The 20048-nt window shown below is 52.2% G+C and overlaps 1 protein-coding gene across 2 annotated transcripts in view; it reads right to left on the reverse strand.

The window, feature by feature from the left end:
* The window catches only part of CREB3L1 (cAMP responsive element binding protein 3 like 1), a 47192-nt gene extending 33107 nt beyond the window's left edge, over positions 1 to 14085 (reverse strand). Inside the window, exon 1 of one of the 2 annotated variants that reach the window (XM_040602330.1) lies at positions 13850 to 14085. In XM_040602330.1, coding sequence (XP_040458264.1) covers positions 13850 to 13957 — 108 coding nt within the window. In that variant the 5' untranslated portion in view covers positions 13958 to 14085. The remainder of the gene's footprint in view (positions 1 to 13849) is intronic. The other variant, XM_040602329.1, reaches the window with a different exon arrangement.
* Between the last annotated feature and the right edge of the window lie 5963 nt (positions 14086 to 20048).

Here is a 20048-nt window from a genome sequence, read left to right on the forward strand (position 1 = left end):
CTCCCCAGCTATCCCCTCTTCAAGCCACACTTCTCCATGATGAGACCCAGCAGCCAAGTACACTGTAGCTGGTGAAAAGAAATAGGAATGTGAAGATGCCTGGGATCCTGCACTCAAATAAAGTCAGAAGCTTATGGGAAAAAAAGATCCCATGTCCTGTTGAAGATAGGAAACCTATTATGCCCTGACAACCTGCCCTGAAAGCTCCTGTGTCGGATCAAGCAGGCATCTGCACCCCAGCATCGGAGGGAGGTCTGCAGAAACTGGTGGAGTTGGGAATCCATTCTCTGGACACCCCTGTAGCAGCTCAATGAGACAACAGATGGCTTTGTGGTTTCAGGGACTGGAGGAACCAGGTAACCAAACATGGTTCCTGACATAGCTGAGTGCAGGTGCATGCCTCCTGCTTCAAACTCATCATCTGCAACTGAGCTTCACAGGAAGACATATCTTAATTTAAAGTCTTCAGATAAACCCACCCCTTTCTAAAAAAAAACCTGTTGTAGAAGCTGACTGAAGCCACCAAACATATGAGTCATTGCAAAGAGGGACTCTCTAGCTTAAAACTCCAAAGTGTTTTCTCAGGGTTTTTGCTCTTAGATGAAGTCCTTACTACTAGAAGTCTTCCTGAGAACTAATCCAACTCACTTTTTAATCTGTAGAGTGTGGTATGGCAACGGCTACCCTCCCAGATTATTCTGCAGACAGCAGAAACACCATTGGTCTCATTGCAGGCAGGGAGAACTTGAGGACTTACTTAATGATGGCAGGTTGTAGGCATGTAACTCCACGTTAGCAGCAGACTCAAAGATTAAATTACATTTCTATATAATTAATTGCTAGATTTTAACATAATCAAATCACAGGTGGAAGTGAGTGATTCCTGTGGGCAAAAGAAGTTACAGCCCTGCCATGGTGGCCAGTGCTGCAAATTGCACTAATGAAGGCTATGCGAGCCCTAGAAAATCAAGATAAAATCTACAGTGGTTTGGCTCCTGGGCATCCTTTCAGACATGGCCTTATTATGCAGGTACATAATCCAGGACCAGAAGTAACAATAACCTCTTAGTATCCATCATGGTTTTATGTGCAACAAAAGAGAAAAAGCATCAGTGAGATATTCTCTGTCTGCCCCTTAATCCCGATGCCAAGTGAATTTTCCTAAGTATGGAGTTCTCCATACACATCAAACCCTTCACAAATGCCAAGTGTGTGTCCCAGCCCAGACACACCCAGACCCTGCTCCTGCCTGGATGCTCACAGCACCAGACCTCCTCATGCCACCCTCCTCCCTCACGCCTGATTCTCCCCTGCTTTGCTCCTCCATTGCCTTCCTCCCATCCTCTCTCTCCGAAAGGGTGCACACATCTGGCTTGTCTTTATTGTGTGATAAATCTCACCCTGCATCTTGGGTTCATTTTCTGAAAGTTTTGAATGGTGTCTTGGAAATGCTGTTGGACAATAGGAGCTCTTTGAACCCAGGCCAGCTGGATGGGACTCCTTGCATTGCAGCTGACATGCAGGCTTTGGCGGTCTTTCTCGACTCTTTCCTCTCTTCTCTTTTCTTTACAGCATTTGAATTGTCCTCAAACTTTATTTTTGGAGTGGGCAGTGCATTTCTGAATCTTTTCATCATTATATTATTATTATTAATTATGGTCATGACTATTTCTCTTTCTGCTGGCACTCCTGGGTGTATCTCTCTTCTCTCACTTAATGTCTTGGGTAAGACTACCTTGGCTGCAACCCACTTAAGCAGTGACTCAGAATCCCTGGCCACTTCCCAGGAGAGATGCAAGAGTTTTGCCAGTTGGTTTATAAAGAGGCCATCGTTTTCCTCAGCTACTCTCTTGCTCAGCAGAGCTGAGTCGGGTGGAAAAGCTCAGCTCTGTGGTTCCAGTGAGTCCATCCCTGGTGGACAAGCCATCCCCGGGGTATTATGAAAGCAGAGCCCTGCTCCCTCCGGGTGCAACCAGGACAACTTCTGAAGCAGACGGTAGGATTCTCAGCTGAACAAAATCTTGCTCCCTGGAGGTCACTGCACTCAACTTCCTTGTTCCCAAGCCCCTGGAGAAAGCAAAGCTAAGTGGGCAGGGTGAGGCATCGTGAGGGAGGCAGTACTGTGTGCTCATGTCAGACTGTTGCTCATCACACAACTACCCACATCTCTTGAGTCAGAGCGAAGAATGGCGTACTCTGAAGCAGGCCGCTTGTATCGCTGGGTTTGAGGTTTGCTTGCAGCAGTGGTACGCTGAAGAGAAGTTCTGTCTTCATTTTCTGGGCATCTCAGACCTTTGCAGCCATGCAGGAGGGTGGGAGTTGCTCTGTTTCTGAAGGCAGGAGGGGACCTAAGGCTCTACTGTTTGCCCCTCCACACATTGATTTTATGTAGCAAAGAAGACCACTTTGCTCTTGTGTGGCTCCTGAAACTTAAAAGATGTTCAAACAGTGTGATGTTATGGAGGTGGACGGTCAAACTCTCTTCCCTTCATGTGCTGGCAAGGACTCGAGAAAAAAAAGTTGGCTGGTCTTGGTGAGGTGCGGCTGTCTCCCACAGAGGGAATGTACATTTGAGTCCTTCCCATTAGACTGCACTGCCTCCTGGAAATGGCCCTGAGCGATGGAGAGAAGGAGATTACAGGCCTATTCCCTAGCAAGGGTGGGTGCCTGGCAGCATTGGACCACATCTTCCATAGCTCCCCTTCCCCTGTGCTGGGAAGCCCACCTACTTCACAGGGCAGCCAAGGGCCTTGGTGATCCCCAGTGCCGGCATTAGCAAGGGAGCAGGACTGAGATCATTGATTGCTTTTTACTCACATCTACCAAAGGGAGGAATAGGTCTTGGGCCAAATAAAATTATCCTTCCTCCTGTTCTGCTGCAGGACCCAGCAGGGCAGGGAAGCCCACGAGAGGCTGGGAAGGGTGGTCCTGCCAGTCCTCTCTGTGCTGGTCAACTCCTGAGCTCGGCTGCAGCGTCCCAAGCACCAGGCAGAGGTGTCACCCTTCCTCCAGCTGCAGCACGGTGCAAACCACAGCTGGTTCCCTGCGTGGGGCTGGCCCGCTCCAGCCAGCAGGCTGGCCATGGCTGGCCTCCACTCCACGCCGGCGGGATGGCATTGCTTCTTCAACTTGAGGAATGCAAACCGCCCGAGCGGCTCTTGAGGATCGGCCAGGAAAAGTCCACAAATAGCAACAGGAAATCAAAATGCCCGCTCCAGACATGCACCAGATATGAGGCCATCCAGTGCAAGGAGAAAACTGAAATGCTGGGCGATGGAGATTACATCATGCTGTGGATAAACCTGTGAGCTTGTCCAGCTGGGGCCATGCCAACAGGTCCAGATGGCTCAGTAATGCTAACTGCATAGCTACCTCTCTCTTGTCTTTGCTTTTTCTTCCCTCTTTCTTTCCCTATTCTCCATCCCTCCTGGACTCCTTCCCTCTTCCCTTTCCCAGAATAGATAAATAAATTCTCTGGCAACTCTATACAATCCAATTTCATCAAATATCTGAAAGGCATCTGAGACCAGCGGATGGGGCATTGGTCTGGACACGGATCTCTGGCACTTACTTCTAGATATCGAGGCTGCTGGGTGACCTCATCACACCGCTTAGCTGCTGGGGTTGACATAGTAATGCCTTCATCTCACCTGGGACTTCAGCCTCTGGCTACAAAGGAGGAGGTTACCAGAGCTGCTCCTCTGGAGCCTAAAGCATGCAGGAAAATTAAGAAATGAGCATTGCTTCTGCTCTGCTGCAGTTCACCACAGCTGTTTACAGCTGCCACTGACTGCTCGCCGTGGCTGCAGTTACAAGGGGAGGGAGAGAACAGTTTTGCTCTCGCAGCTAGCAGCCTCTAGCTACCATCCTGGTACTAATTAGCGACAAAGAAAGGAGTGCAGCACCCTCTGTTCTGTCCCCAGCATTGACCAGAGCAGCATCTGGGACTTAGCTCTTTCCCAATGTGATAAAAACAGGGCTCGAAGACATGTATAAAAAGAATGAAAGGTGCGTGCTTTCCTGGGTCTGAAAAAGGGCTGCAGGCCATTTGCTCGTTATTTAATGCTAATCCAGCTGCTGGACCACTGCCAACTATATCTGACAAATCCTGAAGAGCAGGAGAAGTGTCACAGAATGGGAAAGCAACCTTTGCATCTCTCTTCCCAGTGGACGATGGAAATCCTAACTTTACAACAGGTCAGGCAGACTTACTGTAGGGAAAAGGCACCTTCAAAGAGAAAGGGAGAGCACAAAACCATGCACTGAGCAGCGGGAGGGACTGACGTGGATCTTAATTGCCCTGCTTGGGGACTGATAAAGCCATTGCACTCTGGTACTTGCAGCTCAGTACCTTCTCCTCAGACACAAACCAGATGAAACATAGTTTGGGAGCCTGGGAACTCAGCATAGCCCTGACCATGCAGCAATTTCTGGCAGAAATTTAACAGGGTGCCCTCAGCAATTTGTGCCAAAACCGGGGAGAAGTTAGGTTTTGTGACTCAGCCAGGGTCTGGTTATGCAGTGGAGGATGAGGTATGAATACAGTCCATTCACTGGTTTTATAAAGTACAAATTAATTGGTTTTCAGTAAGGCCTGAAGAGGTCAGGCCAACAACAGCATGGCCCAAGTACTTTAGTTGAAATCCTGATGCTGACCAATGCAGTCATTTAGACTGACTTCTCCGGATTTGCTTGAAGTATCTGAGGTCAGAATCAGACACGTGCAGTCCCCAGAGACAAGGAACACAAGAAGGGTGAAAGATAGCAGGGACATCAGTAGAGGATGGCCCTGCCAAACTGAAAACATTGCAAATATCATGTATAGCTGCAAAGCCTTTCAAAGAGACTCTAACCAGGGACGCAAAGCAATAGCTCCTATGGACCTTTTGTGGCAGATATCCACTAGCAAAACTCCACCCCAGTCTAACTTTTCATTAATCTGCTTCACCCATTGATGCCACTGCCCCATGTCAGTAAGAATAAGGATGTGTACTATTTTATACAGAGTGAAAGCTGCATTGCGCAAGTGACACCCTAAGGATCACATGCAAAGTAATTGGCAGAGCTGGGACTAAAACACAGTTCTCCCATTCCTGACAACCTCACTGCACCGCTGTCCATAAGGAGAGAAAAAACACAACAAAAACAAAGCCAACACCATTCAATTGGCAATTCAATATTTGTGGCTCGACAGCACCTCATCAACTCTCAGTCTGCCACATTTGCTTGGAAAGAAGAGCCAGATTTCCAGCAGCCCCTGGGCAAAGAGCTCTCAGACCGACAGACTGAAAAGGCTTTGAAAGAAATCTTCCATCAACAGTCTTTACAAATGTCAGAGCTGGTTTCCTCCTCCCTGAGCTGCCTGGTTTGCCTTCCCTCCCCTGGGGCAGCAGCGAGCTCAGCCAAAAGCACCTGCCCAGCTCCTTCCTTCGACTGTCATGAATTTAGGGGGCTCATTTAGCATCAAGCTGCTGTGACAGGCAACAGTTAGCTGTCGAGGCTCTGGACCTGAGTCCCCTTCTTCACCCTGGTCTTTCTGCCTTGGCTTCCCCTTCTGGAGGGAAAAGCTGTCCTCCTGGGACAGGGGGAGCTGCAAATACCGCAGAGCCAGGAGCAGGCTTGCAAGGTAGACCCCTTGCACCTTGGCCAGCAGAGATGTGTTATTCTGGAGCTGCAGTGCTCCCACCTGGACATGCTGTGGCATCGGGAGGAGAATCCAGTGCCCCCGTGACACTGTGGTGGAGATCTCAGCATGGGGGAAGTTCCCTGGGCATTGGTCTAAGGAAGCTCACCTGCAGGAGGGATGCTGACAATTCAATATGAGTGTGCAAAACCAATGTTGTATCCAGCTCCCTCCTGTGTAACGTGCTTGATGTCAGGCCCAAGTTGTATTTCTCCTCCAGCCTCTGCTGCCAGGTTCCTCCCAAGGGAGCCCTGACATTCCTGTTGCAGGGGAACTCCTGACACAGATTGCCGAGCTGAACGTTCTCTTGCATCTATTCTAGGAAAAATATTAGCTGAGTTTTGAGCCGGCTTTGCTAATCGGGTCCGCCAGACTGACCTAAATGAACATTTTTCCTAATCAAGACAAAGTCACAGTGTCAAGAAGCCAAAAGCAACTTTTCTGAGGTAGTCAGGGATGAGTTTCCCCTGGAACAGGCTGGACAGTGATCGTACTGAATGACCTCACATAAGTCATTACCTTTGAGCCCTAAAGATGGTACTAATTACCCCAGCACTGGTTTATATTACACACTAGTTTCAGGGAGAATAGCCATGCACATTGCCTCCATCCTGCATGAGGAATTTCTGCAGTCTTAGAAAGTAAGAAGATAAAATAGGAAGAGAAAGGAAGGAGTGAAAAAGCGTGTGGATATCTGCAGTTCCAACCTTCATGAGACCTCATTCTGACTGGACAATGTGTCAAGATCAGTGTCAAGCATCTATCGCTTGGACACTGACCAGACCAGAGCAGCTCCACATGATTTCAAAGCCAGCCCTGGAGAGATTTAAGAAAGGAGGAGTGAAAGCAGAGGTGCAAAGAGAGAAGGTGGGTAAAGAAGTCAGAAAGGGGTGGGTGAGGGGAAGGTTGGGGTGTTCAGGAGACTACAGGAAAAGAAAACCTTAAATGATGTGACCCTACAGGAAAGTAGAAGCAAAATAAAAATTGTTTTTTTGAGCAGCTGGGAATAAGTTAGAGAGATGTAAACACTGCACAGCAGATGTGGGGAGCAACCAGGCCGAAAGGCACAGCCTGCCTTTCAGCATGCTACCTGCAGTCCCCTGCTGCTCTGGCCATGCCCTCGAGTCTTCACAACCTTTCAGCTATTTCTGCTCTGAGGGATGATAACCCAAGAAAACAACTAACAACTCACAACACAACAAGTTGAGCTCCAAAGACAGGAAAGAGTAAGAAAAGGGCTCCACACAAACACTCACTCTGTCCTACTGCCAGCCTGAAATCAGGATCAGTGATTTCAGCCAGCGGATACCAAACTACACTAAAGTTGCACACACAGAAGTCACCTGCTGCAGTGGGACAGACACAGTGCCAGCATGGGGCTCAGCTGAGAAGCGTGGCTTTGGTTCCACCCTTGCTCTCACTTCTTATCTCCCATGTGGAGACATGAAGTGCCAGCAGTTCAGATGTGTAAAGGAGGATAAATACAGTCCCCAGCAGAAGGGTAGGACTGGTGGGATGTAGGAATCCCAGGACTGAGATTGGCCTGGAAGTGAGGACTCACACACTTGGCTCCTCCAACAGACACCTCTCCTGAAGGACAACAATGCTGGCCACCAGGTTGCCTGTGAAGCACAGGTGACAGCACCTGACCTTGCAGCACAGACCTGGAATTTCCCTGGGAAATCTTCCAGCCAAACCAGGCCAAGAGACAGCTATTGGCCATTTCTTAGCTGAGCTGTAATGGTCAGCTTCATCCCTGGTGCCCTACATGCTCCCCTGTAACTCTGCAGCAAGAAGAGTCACCAGCTGGCTTTTGCGAACCATCTAGTTTCCTGCAGTGGACTGTCTACAACAGGACAAGGATTCACAGGCTTTCGTGGGTTGACTCATCCCTTGAAATGCACTGGTACAATATGCACTTCAGATCAAGCACAATCCTACCTGTGGCTATGGGAAGAGGACCTGCCATGTAGCCATCACAAAGGCGGCTTCAGAGAGTTAAGCATTTTCATTTGCTTCCTTTAACACTGAGAATACTTTAAATAATAAGTAAGTAATATACTACATGCTAATTAAATTCTACAGTCTAAAAACCTACAGGGAAGTGCTGAGAAAAAAAGGAGCAAGTGCAGGAGTAGACCTTTCCCAGAGGAAACACAGGAGTACACTGCAGAGGTGTCAGCCTGGCCCTATGTTGAACAGTGGGGCTGCACCTGTGGCTGTGAAATCCCTGCTTCTAAATTTCCCTTTAACGGGCTGCTTCAGAAAACACTCTTCTTTCCAAATTTCCCTCTCGACCAGAGGCAGCTATGTTCCAGGTTTCAGCGAGACCGGTGCAGCACCAGATGAGACCAGCACAGTGCCGAATGAGACTAGTGCAGCATGGGGTGGGACCGGTGCAGCACCAGATGGGCTCCTGAGCAGCAAAAGCCACTTTGCACCAATGAACCCAACACTTGTCTTGGGATTCAGAAGCCACTAGATGCCATGCTTAGGCACTTGCACTGGTACCAGGAGGAGGTCCAATGGGCCAGCCTCAGAGGCTTTCTATGGTCTCATCTGTATAAATGAGACCTCAAGTCTCCTCCTCTCTGAAAGTGGTGCTGGCATGGAATGGCTGCCATATGCCAGAGGGGATGGGGATCACTTGGCAGACATGGCCTGAGCTGCACACAGCTCCAGCATCTCCCATCTGGTGCTGCTGACACCCTCCCTCAGTGAGAGCGGACTGTATGCACAGATGTGCTTCCACCTCCTGCCAAGCCCTCCCTTTGTTTACTCTGCAAGCACTTCACCAAAGTCCTTCCTGCTTCTCCCCACCAAGACGATGGCTCTGTCTCCACTGTTTAACCCTGTTGAGGATGCATGCCTTCCTCCTCCACTCCTGCTCTGAGTTGCAACCCCTCTCCTAGCTTTGGCCTACCAATGCAGTCAAAGGGTTCTCCCACTTCAGCTGAGACAAGCCTTTAGGCCAGCAGATGCCCAGCAGATGCAGACAGTTGTCCAACAGATGAACATTTTTATTAGGAAGACTATCCCAAATGTTTATCAGTTTCTTGGCAGCTAGGAGGGACACACAAACGATCCCCAGTCTCTGTGGAGAAAGTATTGACCTAGAGTCTTCCAAAGGAAGTTCAAGTCTCTCCCTGTCTTTGTTACCAAAATGGAAATACGTTTCCTGGTGATGACCCTATGGTGATGATGCTGTAGGCTCAAAGACTCATGAACTTCTGTGTTCAGCTCTGGTTTCATCCTGCTGCTGGCACTTTTGCAGGTGTAAGTCCTGCTGTGAGACAGTAAGGAGCAGCATGGACATGAAGTGGAAGAACCACAAGGTGGATCCAAAGAGACTAATGAAATAGGAAAGTCTGTGAGCTGTTATTTTAGGATTGATTTCCATCAAGCCAGGTCTGATGGCCCCAGCAGGTCTCTCTGTATCTATGCTCCAGATCCCACAGGAATCTCTGACTGACAAGTTCCAAGCAAAATTTAAAGAAAAAAGTCTTGCCTTACCCAGTACTTGGCTGACTAATCAAGGATGTGTCACTGACCAAATTTTACTAGGCATGGGAACAGAGGCCCAAAATGCTGCATATGTCCCCATGAGGGACTACCATCAATCCCAGAGACCCAGCTCCCATTAGAGCAGCTGGAAGGAATGAGAAGTGGATGACCCGATCTGCCTGAGCAATTTGTCCTCCCTGTGTAAGGAGATGGTGAGAGGGAGCTTACATAGCATGAAACTCAGACCAAAGGTCAGTCCAAGACCTAAGCACCACTAAAGTGCTATTTATGTCCCTGTAGTAGGCATAAGAGGAAAAGAAGTGTGTACAGGCTTCTTGCAAGAGCAACGGTCATTCATGGTGAATAGCCCTTCTTTATCTTTAGGGGAGGCTCCCCTCACAAGTTGCACCAGCACTGCTCTCAGCCTGCTCACTACAAACAGTCCTGCCACTCTCCGCTTTTCTGCAGGCCGGGACAACATTAAAGGGAACAGCACACATTAAGCACAAAACCCAGTTTGCACTCAAGGAGTAACCCCCAGAGACAAGCGGTTCTCCCGTTCTGCTGTCCCCTGGTAGGCTTCAGAAGATGCCGCTTGTCACATTGGCTGGGCATATAGGATCACACAGTGCAAGGACACGTCACCATGCGCCCTGCAGAGGAGCTGGGTTAGCACCACCGAGACAGCCTGAATTGCTATTTTGCAACTTCTAACAGTGCAGACCTCGACTAGCATGTAGGGTATTTCTTTTTGCCTTGATGTCTCTCTTTCAGAAAGAGGTAAAGAATATGCTTTGAAACCCATAGAATCAAAAAAAGAGCTGTGTTTACATGAACATCCAAAGTCATCTTTGAAGGTATTTTTCATACTATAAAATACAGAAACATAAGGAAGAAACAAACCCACTGAGGTACTGGGTTAAAAAGAAACACATGACTTCTGGCTGGCTGGTTTATTCTGGCTTCATTCTGACACTGAAGTGTTACAAACCCAGTGAAGCACTGTGGCGAATCTGACTCAAAAAATAAGGCTTTTGAAGAGTTTCATGGCACTGATAAGAGCTGAGAGAGAAAGTAAGAGCTCTGTGAGCGCAGCTGTAATAGACCATAAGTGAACAGATGGGTGCTCACAGGAACGACCAGAAATGCTGGGCTGGGCAGGAGGCAGACAGGTGACACTGGTAAGCTGGCACTGTGTGAAGGATCGGCTTCATGTACGGTACGTCCTTCTGGCAGAAAAAGATGAGCAAAGCTGCCTAAGTTCAAGAGCAGTATGTGGACTCCTGAGCAAAACGAGACTGATAATGCTGTTGATAATGTAGTCATCACACGTAAGTCTGGTTAGCACAAGCTAAGTGAAGTAAAAAGAAACATTTTTGTCCCTTGGAGATTTCCCCTCCAAGTACCAAGCAGACTCTGCTTTCCCTAAGATTTTCCAAAAAACCTGAAAACCCCATTATATAATGGCAGACTCATGCAAGTTGGGCAGGAGCTCAGGAGGTCTCCAGCCCAACCTCCTGCTGAGAGCAGGTCCAGCACTAAATACAGGTTGTTCAGGGCTTTGTCCGGATAGCTCCTGGAAACCTCCAAAGATGAAGCTTCCATGGTGTCTCCGTGCAGCCTCATCCACCACTAATTCTCCTCACAGTGAGAAGCTGTTTCTTTATACCCAGGCTAAACTTTCCCCGTTCCAATTTACGACCACTTATCCTCCTGCCAGGCAACTCTGGAAAGAGCCTGGCTCCATCTTCTCCATCCCTTCCCCACCAGCGCAGGCAGGCTTCTGCCAGGTCCTCCTGGAGCCACCTTGCTGAGCCCACCCGGCTCCCTCGGCCTCCCCTCACAGAAGCTCTCCAGCCCCCAGCTATCTTGGTGACCATCCTCTGGCCATGCTCAGATTTATCAACCTCTTTCTGGTACCAGGCAGTCCAAAACTGGACACGGTATTTCAGACACAGTTTTATGATTGTCAGGAAAAGGGGTATAATCACTGCCCTCCAACCATCTGCCACCGCCCGCCTGTTGCTGACTGCTAGCTGCCTTTGCTGCCGGGGCCCAGCACTGCTCCATGGCCCGTGGTGGGTCACTCCATCTGTCCCAGGGGCAAGAATCCGTTTGTCCTTGCTGAATTTCATGGGGTTTCTGTCAGCCTGTTGCTCCATCCTGGCTAGGTTCATCTGAGTGGCGGTCCCCAGACTTACTCAAATCGTTTGGGTTTTCTTTTTTCCTGTTTCACGCACACAGACCTTTTTGAGGCTGCAGCTACACACATGCCTTCGTTATTTCTTTGTCGCAACTTCAGATGAACAATATGGAGAACCATTTTTTAAAGATCAAGATGACTCATTAGAAGGCAAGGTTCAGGAAAGGAGGGTAGTTTAGAGACGTGTAATTCTTGCCCCAAAGGAGCACAGCCTCTGCAATAAGGTTCATCCATCTTTTCTTTCCACTTCCTTTCCAAACGGAGGAAATCTTCCTCAGAAAAAGTTCCATACTGGCATTTTATGGCCAAAATTCCTGGCCTGCACTAAGAAAAATGCTTGCTGAACAATATCTGGATAAGTTTGCCCATCTTTGAAGCAAAGGCACTGGCAACTTTGTGAGCTATTGTGCACGGTGATGCTTTGCACAGTTCTATGTAAAAAGAACTTCTCAACACATCTCAAGATCCCGGGAGATTTGCTGGATTTAGTAAGAAAATGTGAGTGTGCTCCTTCCCCCATGTTGTCATGCAGAGTGAGAACAAAGAGGGTGATGTATTATGTTCTGGCACTTGTATCACCAACAGATTTGGTGGGCGAGAAGTGGCTACAGAATCTCTTGTGTTTATCATCTGCAGGAAGAAAAGGTATCGGATTGACTCTCACACTCCAGCAGAAGTTTGTGGTGCTGGCAGTTGGGAAAAAAATCCACACACACAAAAAGATCCTTTCTACTTGCAAGCTGAGCACAACGAAGCTTGAGTCACTGCAACCTAGTTAACGTGATGTAAGGGTAGGCTCCTTGCAGAAGCAGCTCTCCAAGCAGAAAGGCCGTTTAAGCAAGGCAGGACAGAGCCAGCCTGCACATGGCCACCACACACTTTAAACACACTGTCCTGGCAGGTGGCACCAGATGGCACTCTTACACAAAAGCTTCTTTTTCACAGGGTCTGCTTGCAGGCAGAAGTTGTATTTAAGTTATAAAAAGGCACCACCTATATTGGTTAGAGGTTCCGTGACTTCTGACCGCAGCCCGCATTGCACCTAGGCGAAAGGGCTGCTGCCAGTACATCCTATTTTCACTTCGCTCAGGGAATTAATGCTCCTGGCATAAAGCACTTCATATCAGCATAGCTTCATCCACATTGGATGTATATAGAACTAGGGAAAAGCACTTGACTCCTAACAACAGGTCTCTCAGACGTGAGCAAACGCCCTCGCAGTGCGAGCGAGCGCTCAGTCTCGGGGCGACGGGCCATGCGAAGGGCTGCCTGAGCGCAGCGGGACGAGCTGCCTCCCGCAGAGCCCGGCCGGAGTCAGCCCTTGAGGCACCCTGGTATCCTGGAAATCGGGAGCTGGCGAGGTTTCTGAGAGATGGGGCTGCCGGCATGATGTCTTTCCCAGACCTGGAGTGCCTCCACACACCAAGTGGGGTGCCTTCACGTCTATGCAGATTCCGCATCTCTACTGCCTCCTCCACAAGGGAGGCAGCGCAGAAGGGTTTGGAGACCTTTCGCGTAGCAAAACAGAAGCGGATCCATCAGGTGTTTAATGGCTACAGCCCTCCCCTCCCTGTCCCCTGCTCTGCGTTGTGCTGCTGGCATCTCCCCTGCTCTCGTTGCAAGGGGACCTCTCAGGGACACTCAGGGCTGCCCCGGGAACGCGGGAGGTGCCAGCGTTGTGACAGGGGGTAACAAGCCGCAGCTGGAGCCCCCCTGTCCGGGGCAGGCTCCCTGTCCGGGGCTGCGGCTGCTCAGAGGCCGGCGGAGCCCCGGGTGCCGGCAGCGCCCCGCTGCCCAGCGCGGGATGATGCCCCCAGCCCAAACCCCTCCTGCTCCAGGGCCGGGTTCTCCCTGGCAGAGGGGCCGCAGGATCCGCCGCACAACCCCCCCCGGACAGCCGGGGCAGGGCCAGGAGCTGGGCGCCTGCCGCGGGCCAGCGCTGGAGCGGGGACTCGGCTCCTGGGAGAGGCTGGGCGGCTTCCCTGGGGGCGAACCATGTCCCTTTGGTTTCTTGGGACTGGCAACACATTTCCCTCCGCAGTCACTCTTCCCCTTCACCCTTCTCTCCAAAGCCAATCAGCCCGGCCTCAAGGCCGAGCGGGAGATGCTTCGCCTCCCAAACGACACTCCGAGGAAAAGTTGCACGGGGAGGGGAGCGGGGGCGCCGAGCCCGAGGGTCTCCCGGGGGCACCCGGCGGTCGGAGCAGGGCCACGGGCAGCTCGCACGCCCCCCGGCCGGGACCGCCCGCTTCTCCCCCAGCCATCACCCCACCAAAAAAGCGCGTTTTAAGACCCCCCCCGCCGTTGCCCGGCGCGGTGTCCCCGGGGCGCAGCGGAGGGGGGCAGCACCCCCGGCAGGACCCCGGGGCGCAGCAGCGAGCCCCGCCGGCGCGTCCCGGCCCCGCTGCCGGGGGAGCGGGGCAGGGAGAGGCGGGGGGCTGCCGCCGGCCGTCCCTTACCACATTGCTGAGGAAATCCGCCTCGCTGAAGTCGCCGAGGTCGAGGAAGCCGGTGCCGGCGGCGGGGAAGAGCCGCTCGGCGGGGAAGGGCTCCAGGATACTGTCCATGGTGCCCGCGGCGCGGGGGCTCGCCGGCCGCCCCCCGCTCCGCCGGCCCGGCTCACTGCGGCGGCACGCGCCCGCCCGCCCCCCGGCGGCGGCGGCCCATGGGGCGGCGGGGGAGCCCGGCTGCCGGGTGCCCGCTCGGGGCGGCTGTCAGTGCCCCGCTGCCGAGGGGCCGGCCGGGTGGCCCCGCCGCCGGCCCCGACACGCCCCCGGCCGCGCACCGGCCGCCGGCGGGGCGGGACTTGCCGCGCCCGCCACCCCCTTAAGGCAGCGCGGCGGCGGCGGGACCCGGCGCAGCCTCCCCGCCGGTGCGCGGTCCCGCCGCTGCTCCGGGGCTGCCCCCTCCCCGGGTCCTCTGCGCTCCCCTGGGGCTCCCCCGCGCCGATCTCCCCGCCGGCTCTCAGGCGCTCTCCCTCGGTCTCTCTCCGGGTCTCCCCCTGCCGGGTCTGCTGCGCTCCCCCCCCCCCCCCCCCCCGCCGGGGCTCCTGCGCTCCCCTCCCGGGGCTCCCCCCAGGGCTCCTGCGCTCCCCTCCCGGGGCTCCCCCCAGGGATCCTGCGCTCCACACCCGGGGCTCCCCACGGAGCTCCTGCACTCCCCCCCCCGCCCCGGTCTCCCCCCAGTCTCCCCCCGGGGCTCCTGCACTCCCTCCAGCGCTGCGGAGGGGGCTCGGGGGTGGTGCTGGTTCCCCCACAGCGGGATCTCAGCTGGGTGAGCTGCACAAAGCTGCCGGCAGCACGGCTGGGCCGGTGGCCCCCCTGCATCCCCGGAAAGGTGGGTCTGCCGGGGGAGGGGGGGCAGTGCCCGAGGGGAGCTGCCGGTGGGGAAAGCCCCGCGCCCCCGCTCCCCGCCGCGGGCATGCAGGCAGGCCTGGCTGCAGCAGCCCATGTGGCTGCTCCATAATTAAAGAGTTGGACACCATTAAAGAGCTTCAGGAAGATTATATGGCTTCAGATAAATGGGATTATGGATCCCCGTCTTCTCTGATCCTTACTCCAACCAACACTCAGGAAAACCACTTATAATAATCCTGTTGAAGAAGCCCTGATGTTTTATTAATCTGTCCCCGCTTTCATGGCTCCACAGAGAACGGACTGGAGTCCTGGCCGCCAGGAGGGTCTGTCATGGTCACAGGCACACAGAGAGAAAAATAAAACCCAAAGACAGCGGTGCGTTTCTCCTGTCAGAAACCTGGCTGCAGGTTGCCAGCCGTGAGGGTCCTGGTGGCGAAACGCTGAGTTGAGGCTGGCTGGAGCCTGTGTTTGAACCAAACACTGGGCTTCCATCCCTCCCTCCCTCCCGGCTCTCGCTCTGCTCCCCCCGGGTCTCAGGACTAACTGCACAACCCAAGGTGGTCCTTGGCTACTTGTTGCACAAGCAGCCGCGTGCTGCCTCCTGCACACAAAAGCCTTTATACCCGCACGCACAATGGGCTCTTTCAGTTACATTTACTTTTACCTTACGTTTCAGTCAAGTGTAAAGAGCCTTTGGGTAAAAGGTCAGAGACATAAATTCAGCCAGGACAGAGCTGTGCTGAGAAAATGCTGTTCCTCCTCCTTTAATGATAAAGAAACCTCTTTGGCAGTGTGGGTGCCAGTGGGTTTAAAGGGGGACACACACAGCGAAACCTTTGTCACTGCACGATGGGGAGAAGAAATATGTCCAGCCCCTTCAGCAAGAAGCAAACCTTCATCTGCAAGCAAGGGGAAAGACGTCTTTCCTTAACGCCCCAGCCAGCAGGGTCCTCAGCTGCGAGGGGTGGGAGGACCGAGCCCTTCGATAGCAGCAGGGTGATGGACACCCGGACCAGGGTCACGGAGCATGGGCAGAGCTGCAGCAGGGGCAGCATCACCTGCTGCAACCACATGCGGGTATCGCTTCCCTGACTACAATGAAACCAAGTGAAACCAAGAGTTCCTGGTTCAGTGCCTCACGCAAGTTAACCCAAGGAATCATCTTCTCAGGCCGCATGCTGCACTCATCCTCAGCGCCAGGCCAAGGAAGCTCAGGCGGTGTCAGCTCCAGCGACTGTTTGCACAGCATGGGTGGCAGTGTCATCAGAAGAGGTCAAGCAAAGCAAACCTTCAAATTTGTCTGCGCTCTGAAGGAAAAATGCTTTGGCACATTCAGATAGGGATTGTGAAGTCCATTTGGAAGATTAAAACATTTTGGAAAAAATGAAATTGCCTGCTCTGAGACCCTGTTTCTATTTAACACTTTTAGTACTGAGCAGAACTGCCCGGACACAGCTCCCTTGTCTATCGCTGCTCATCTCTGCAGGCAAGGAAGGATTAGAACACACCCTCCTCCTCAGTATTGCGCTGCAAAGCTGCTCTGTCCCATCTTGGAGAGCTCTGATGGGACCCCCATCCCTAGAACTTGTGCAGAGCTTAGAAACGGACATTTTGCCCACATCAGGCACGAGTGCAGTCCATTAAAGGCGATGCAAGTGTTACCTCTGCATTCAGAGAGTGTCACTGCTGACCATCTGGAGCCAAAAAGGAGAGGTATTTCTGCAGGTGAACAGTTTTGTGCTCCAAAAGAGACCTGGGGACAGGGAAAGTGTTGATGGTGTGAGGGAAGTTAATTGCAGTTCAGAAAGTCTTGGACACGCTGCTGCAGCTGGCAGGGAGTGCCCACAGTGGGGGGATAGGACAGGCTGAGCGGCACGGCTGCAGCAGAGACCTGGCAACTATGGTATTTTTCCTGAAAAAAACATTTTTCACTCCTCTTTTTAAGAAAAAATCTTGAAAAGAAAAAAATTACAGTTTTTTTACGTTAGAAACACTTGAGCATCACATGGCTGTGAAAAAGGCAAATGCCATGCTGGGATATAGATGTAGGAATCCTCCTGGGAAACCTTTACGACGTGAAGTTCCCCTTCTGCTCTGCAGAGGACCAGCGCAGGACATGGTGTCAGCTCAAACACCATGCCTACCCCGACACCCCTCGAGCAAGGCAGGGACTCACTGGGCTGGGTCCAGAGGAGGGCAGAGGGAGCAGCCGGAGAAAAAGTGAACCCTGAAAAGGGACCGAGGGAACCGGGCTTCTTGGGTCTAAAGAGATGACTCACGCCAACAGCCTAGGCACTCAAAGAGCTGCAGGCACAAATTGCTCTTCCGTTGCCACACTGGAGGGGACAAGCAGTAAAAGATGAGCGCCTGGGAAGCGGCAATGTCACCCTCACCGGAGCATCTTTAAAAAAATTGGGAAAAAAATTCTTTTAAAAAATAAATCTTTAAAAGTTCTGCAGCCATCTCTTGGGACATAGCTATGGCAGATCAGGAGGTGACCGTGGGGCAGGGGCTGAATCACATGATCGCTCAAATTCAGCCCTGTTTTCTCTGATTTTATATTTAGATTTATTTTCAATCTGATCACAGCAGGAGACTGAAACAGCAACCATGTTTAGATTGCACAAGTCTCAAACCGAAAGCAGATAAGCTATCCCGGCCTCGCAACGTTTGATACTGCAAATGCACATATACAACCAAGCTCATTTTATCAGTGCTGAAAAGTGAATCAGCAGCCCGGTTCTCGTAAGAAGGAGCTCCTGCTCTCCTGTGCTCCATCCTGCCTTGCCTTCCCGACACTGCCTGCATTTATACCCACGGAGGGAGAACCGCAAGCCTCTCATCATACCATTTTGCATTTTCTTTGCCTTCACCCTGCACCGTTGTGACCAACACGTGCAAGACAAGGGAAGCAGCCCCTGGGCTTGGACATGCCGACAGCAATCCAGGCCGTTTTGCAGGCTGCAAAGCTGAGGCTTTCTGTTCCCCCACCCCAGACCAAGCCAGGAGGTTTCACAAACTCATCAAGGATGAGTGTTTCTTGAGGAATGTGGGGCGAGTTGCCTATGTCAGTGACTTTTGTTTGGCTGCGTGCAGGCCCCGTTGTTACAGGAGAGGTCGCCTGCCTGGGGTTCACCCTGATCTGCAGCCTGGAGAGCGGTACGGGAAGGACTCACGCTGTCAGCGCTGCTTGCTTTGGGGGTCAGGCTGCCTCCAAGGCTGCCACCACAGCAGAGCTTTTACTTCGAGTCTGGTGAAAGATACCATTTGTCCTGTTTATTTTTCCAGCTTTGGCGTTCATAGGGATGGAATAGCTGGTTTCTGCCACAAGCCATCTTCCTAGCCACAAAGGCTTTCTGGAGCCGTGCAGGCTCCACGCTTTGGCTCTTCAGTAGCTCTTTATAGCAGCCTTGCCTTTATTTCTCTCCATTTTTTCTCTGGATTCAAATTACCTCTCACTATGTTGTTTGGGGGTGGTTTTGCTCACCATTTTGTGCAACACAGACAGAGGGAGCAACTGCTGCGTTGTAGGTCCCCTCTGCTCCTGAAGTCCCACTGAGAACAAGGTGAGGATGGAAACGGGACTTTCAACCCGTCAAAGAAGAGGCACTGCAGTCCCCCGACAGCCCCGTAAGAGACAGGCCATGTGTGATGGCACGAGTAGTTGCATATCCAACCCTCGGGCTGTGATTTCTTCCTTTAGGTTTTGTGGGAACAATTCAAAACCCATGAAAAAGTCAAGACAGGAAAGGAGGAATCCAGCAGAACGTTCTCTAGCAAAAGGTAACTTTCGAGGAAGGACTCGCAGGCTCTGAAGCCTTTCTCTGCCCTCTGCTCCGCCTCATCTGGGAAATCCGGCTCCCTTTGATTTCCTTCCAGATGCTGGTTTAAACTCTCTTTCACACACGTCTCCCTCCAGCCAGCTGCTTTGCAGTTCCTCCTTTCTCCTGGGTGCTGCCTCCCAGCCAGGTGCCCAGCGCACCTGCTCCCACCACCAGCAAGCAGCAGCAGGGCAGGGAGGGCAGCCAGCGAGGAGATCACACCTAGCCCAGCTCCCTGCTAAAGCCGGGGGTGGGGGGGCACCTGTAAAACCAGAGCGTTCATAAATCCGCTGCCCCAGCTGAAGGAGGACACGAGTTGTGTTCTGCGGGTTGCTTCGCGTGCAGCTACACAGAACTGGTGCTGCATCCAGTTAAACGCCTGCTTGCAAGCAGACATGTTTCGTCGGTAACCAGCGAGCCCAGCTAGGTGTGAGCCATGCCGGAGCACTCAGGCGAGGTGCAGGCGCACACACCTGTGCGTGTGCTGAGGGAACGTACACCGCGACTTGTGCTTCTTTCCTCCCTCTTGTAGAGGGGAAAGTGAAGAGCGTATTAATTGCATGTTTGCATATGGCAAGGATCCATGAATGCTGTGGTTTCAGTGAGCACCCTAATGCTATGTGGGGAATGAAAGGGAAGCCGCAAAGCTCAGCGCTGCAATTATTATTCTTTCTGGGGTGAACTTAAGGCCCTTGGATAGATTTAAATTGGCCTTGCAAACAGGAGTGAGTGACAGGCAGGGAAGCGGGGAATGCAAGACCTGGGGAAAGGAAAGCCTTGAACAGAAGACACCAGACCCTAGGAACATCCCTCCACGGAACTCCTTCAGCCTCCTGGGGATGCAGTTGAGCTGCCTGCAGCAGGATTAGGTATGTCAGAAAACAAAGCCTCCAAACTGTAAATGGGCACTACAACACAAGATGAGAACTGAAAACTCACCACTTTGAAGGTAACTGATAAAGGAGGAGAAATCTCTCTGTACCTCCTTCACTTCTTCATGGCGGGCTAAGAATGTTGCCTTGCCTTGTCACACACAGTCTGCCCTCTCTGCTCTACACCTCAGAAAGAGCAGAGGCTCCCTGCACCCCCCCCACCCCCCATCCCCCTTTTTTTGTTTTTCTGGCAATCTCCCTGGAGAACCAGGCAACTTTCAGGGTGACTAATAATGAAGAGTAACTTCAGTATGAGGGCATCTCCTTCCAGCAGTCTGCTGCTAGCATTTGAAGATGCTGTGAATAACTCTCCTTTGGGAAACCTGGAAAAATGGGAAGCTGCAGGACAGCAGGGGAGGGTGGCTGCCTCAGCTTCCCATGCTTTAATTTTTATTTACCCTACCAGGCTTCTAGACTGCACGGTTGCACGGCCAGCTTGCAAAAGGGACCCAGGCAGCCTTCGCAGGGTTGCACACAACCTGAAGAGCCATTCTGAGGGGGTTGTACTGCCTCATTTCTCTTAACTGTTTCCTACATCTCAAACCTTTT

Source organism: Falco naumanni, chromosome 7 (genome assembly GCF_017639655.2).
Source record: "Falco naumanni isolate bFalNau1 chromosome 7, bFalNau1.pat, whole genome shotgun sequence".
NCBI lineage: Eukaryota > Metazoa > Chordata > Aves > Falconiformes > Falconidae > Falco > Falco naumanni.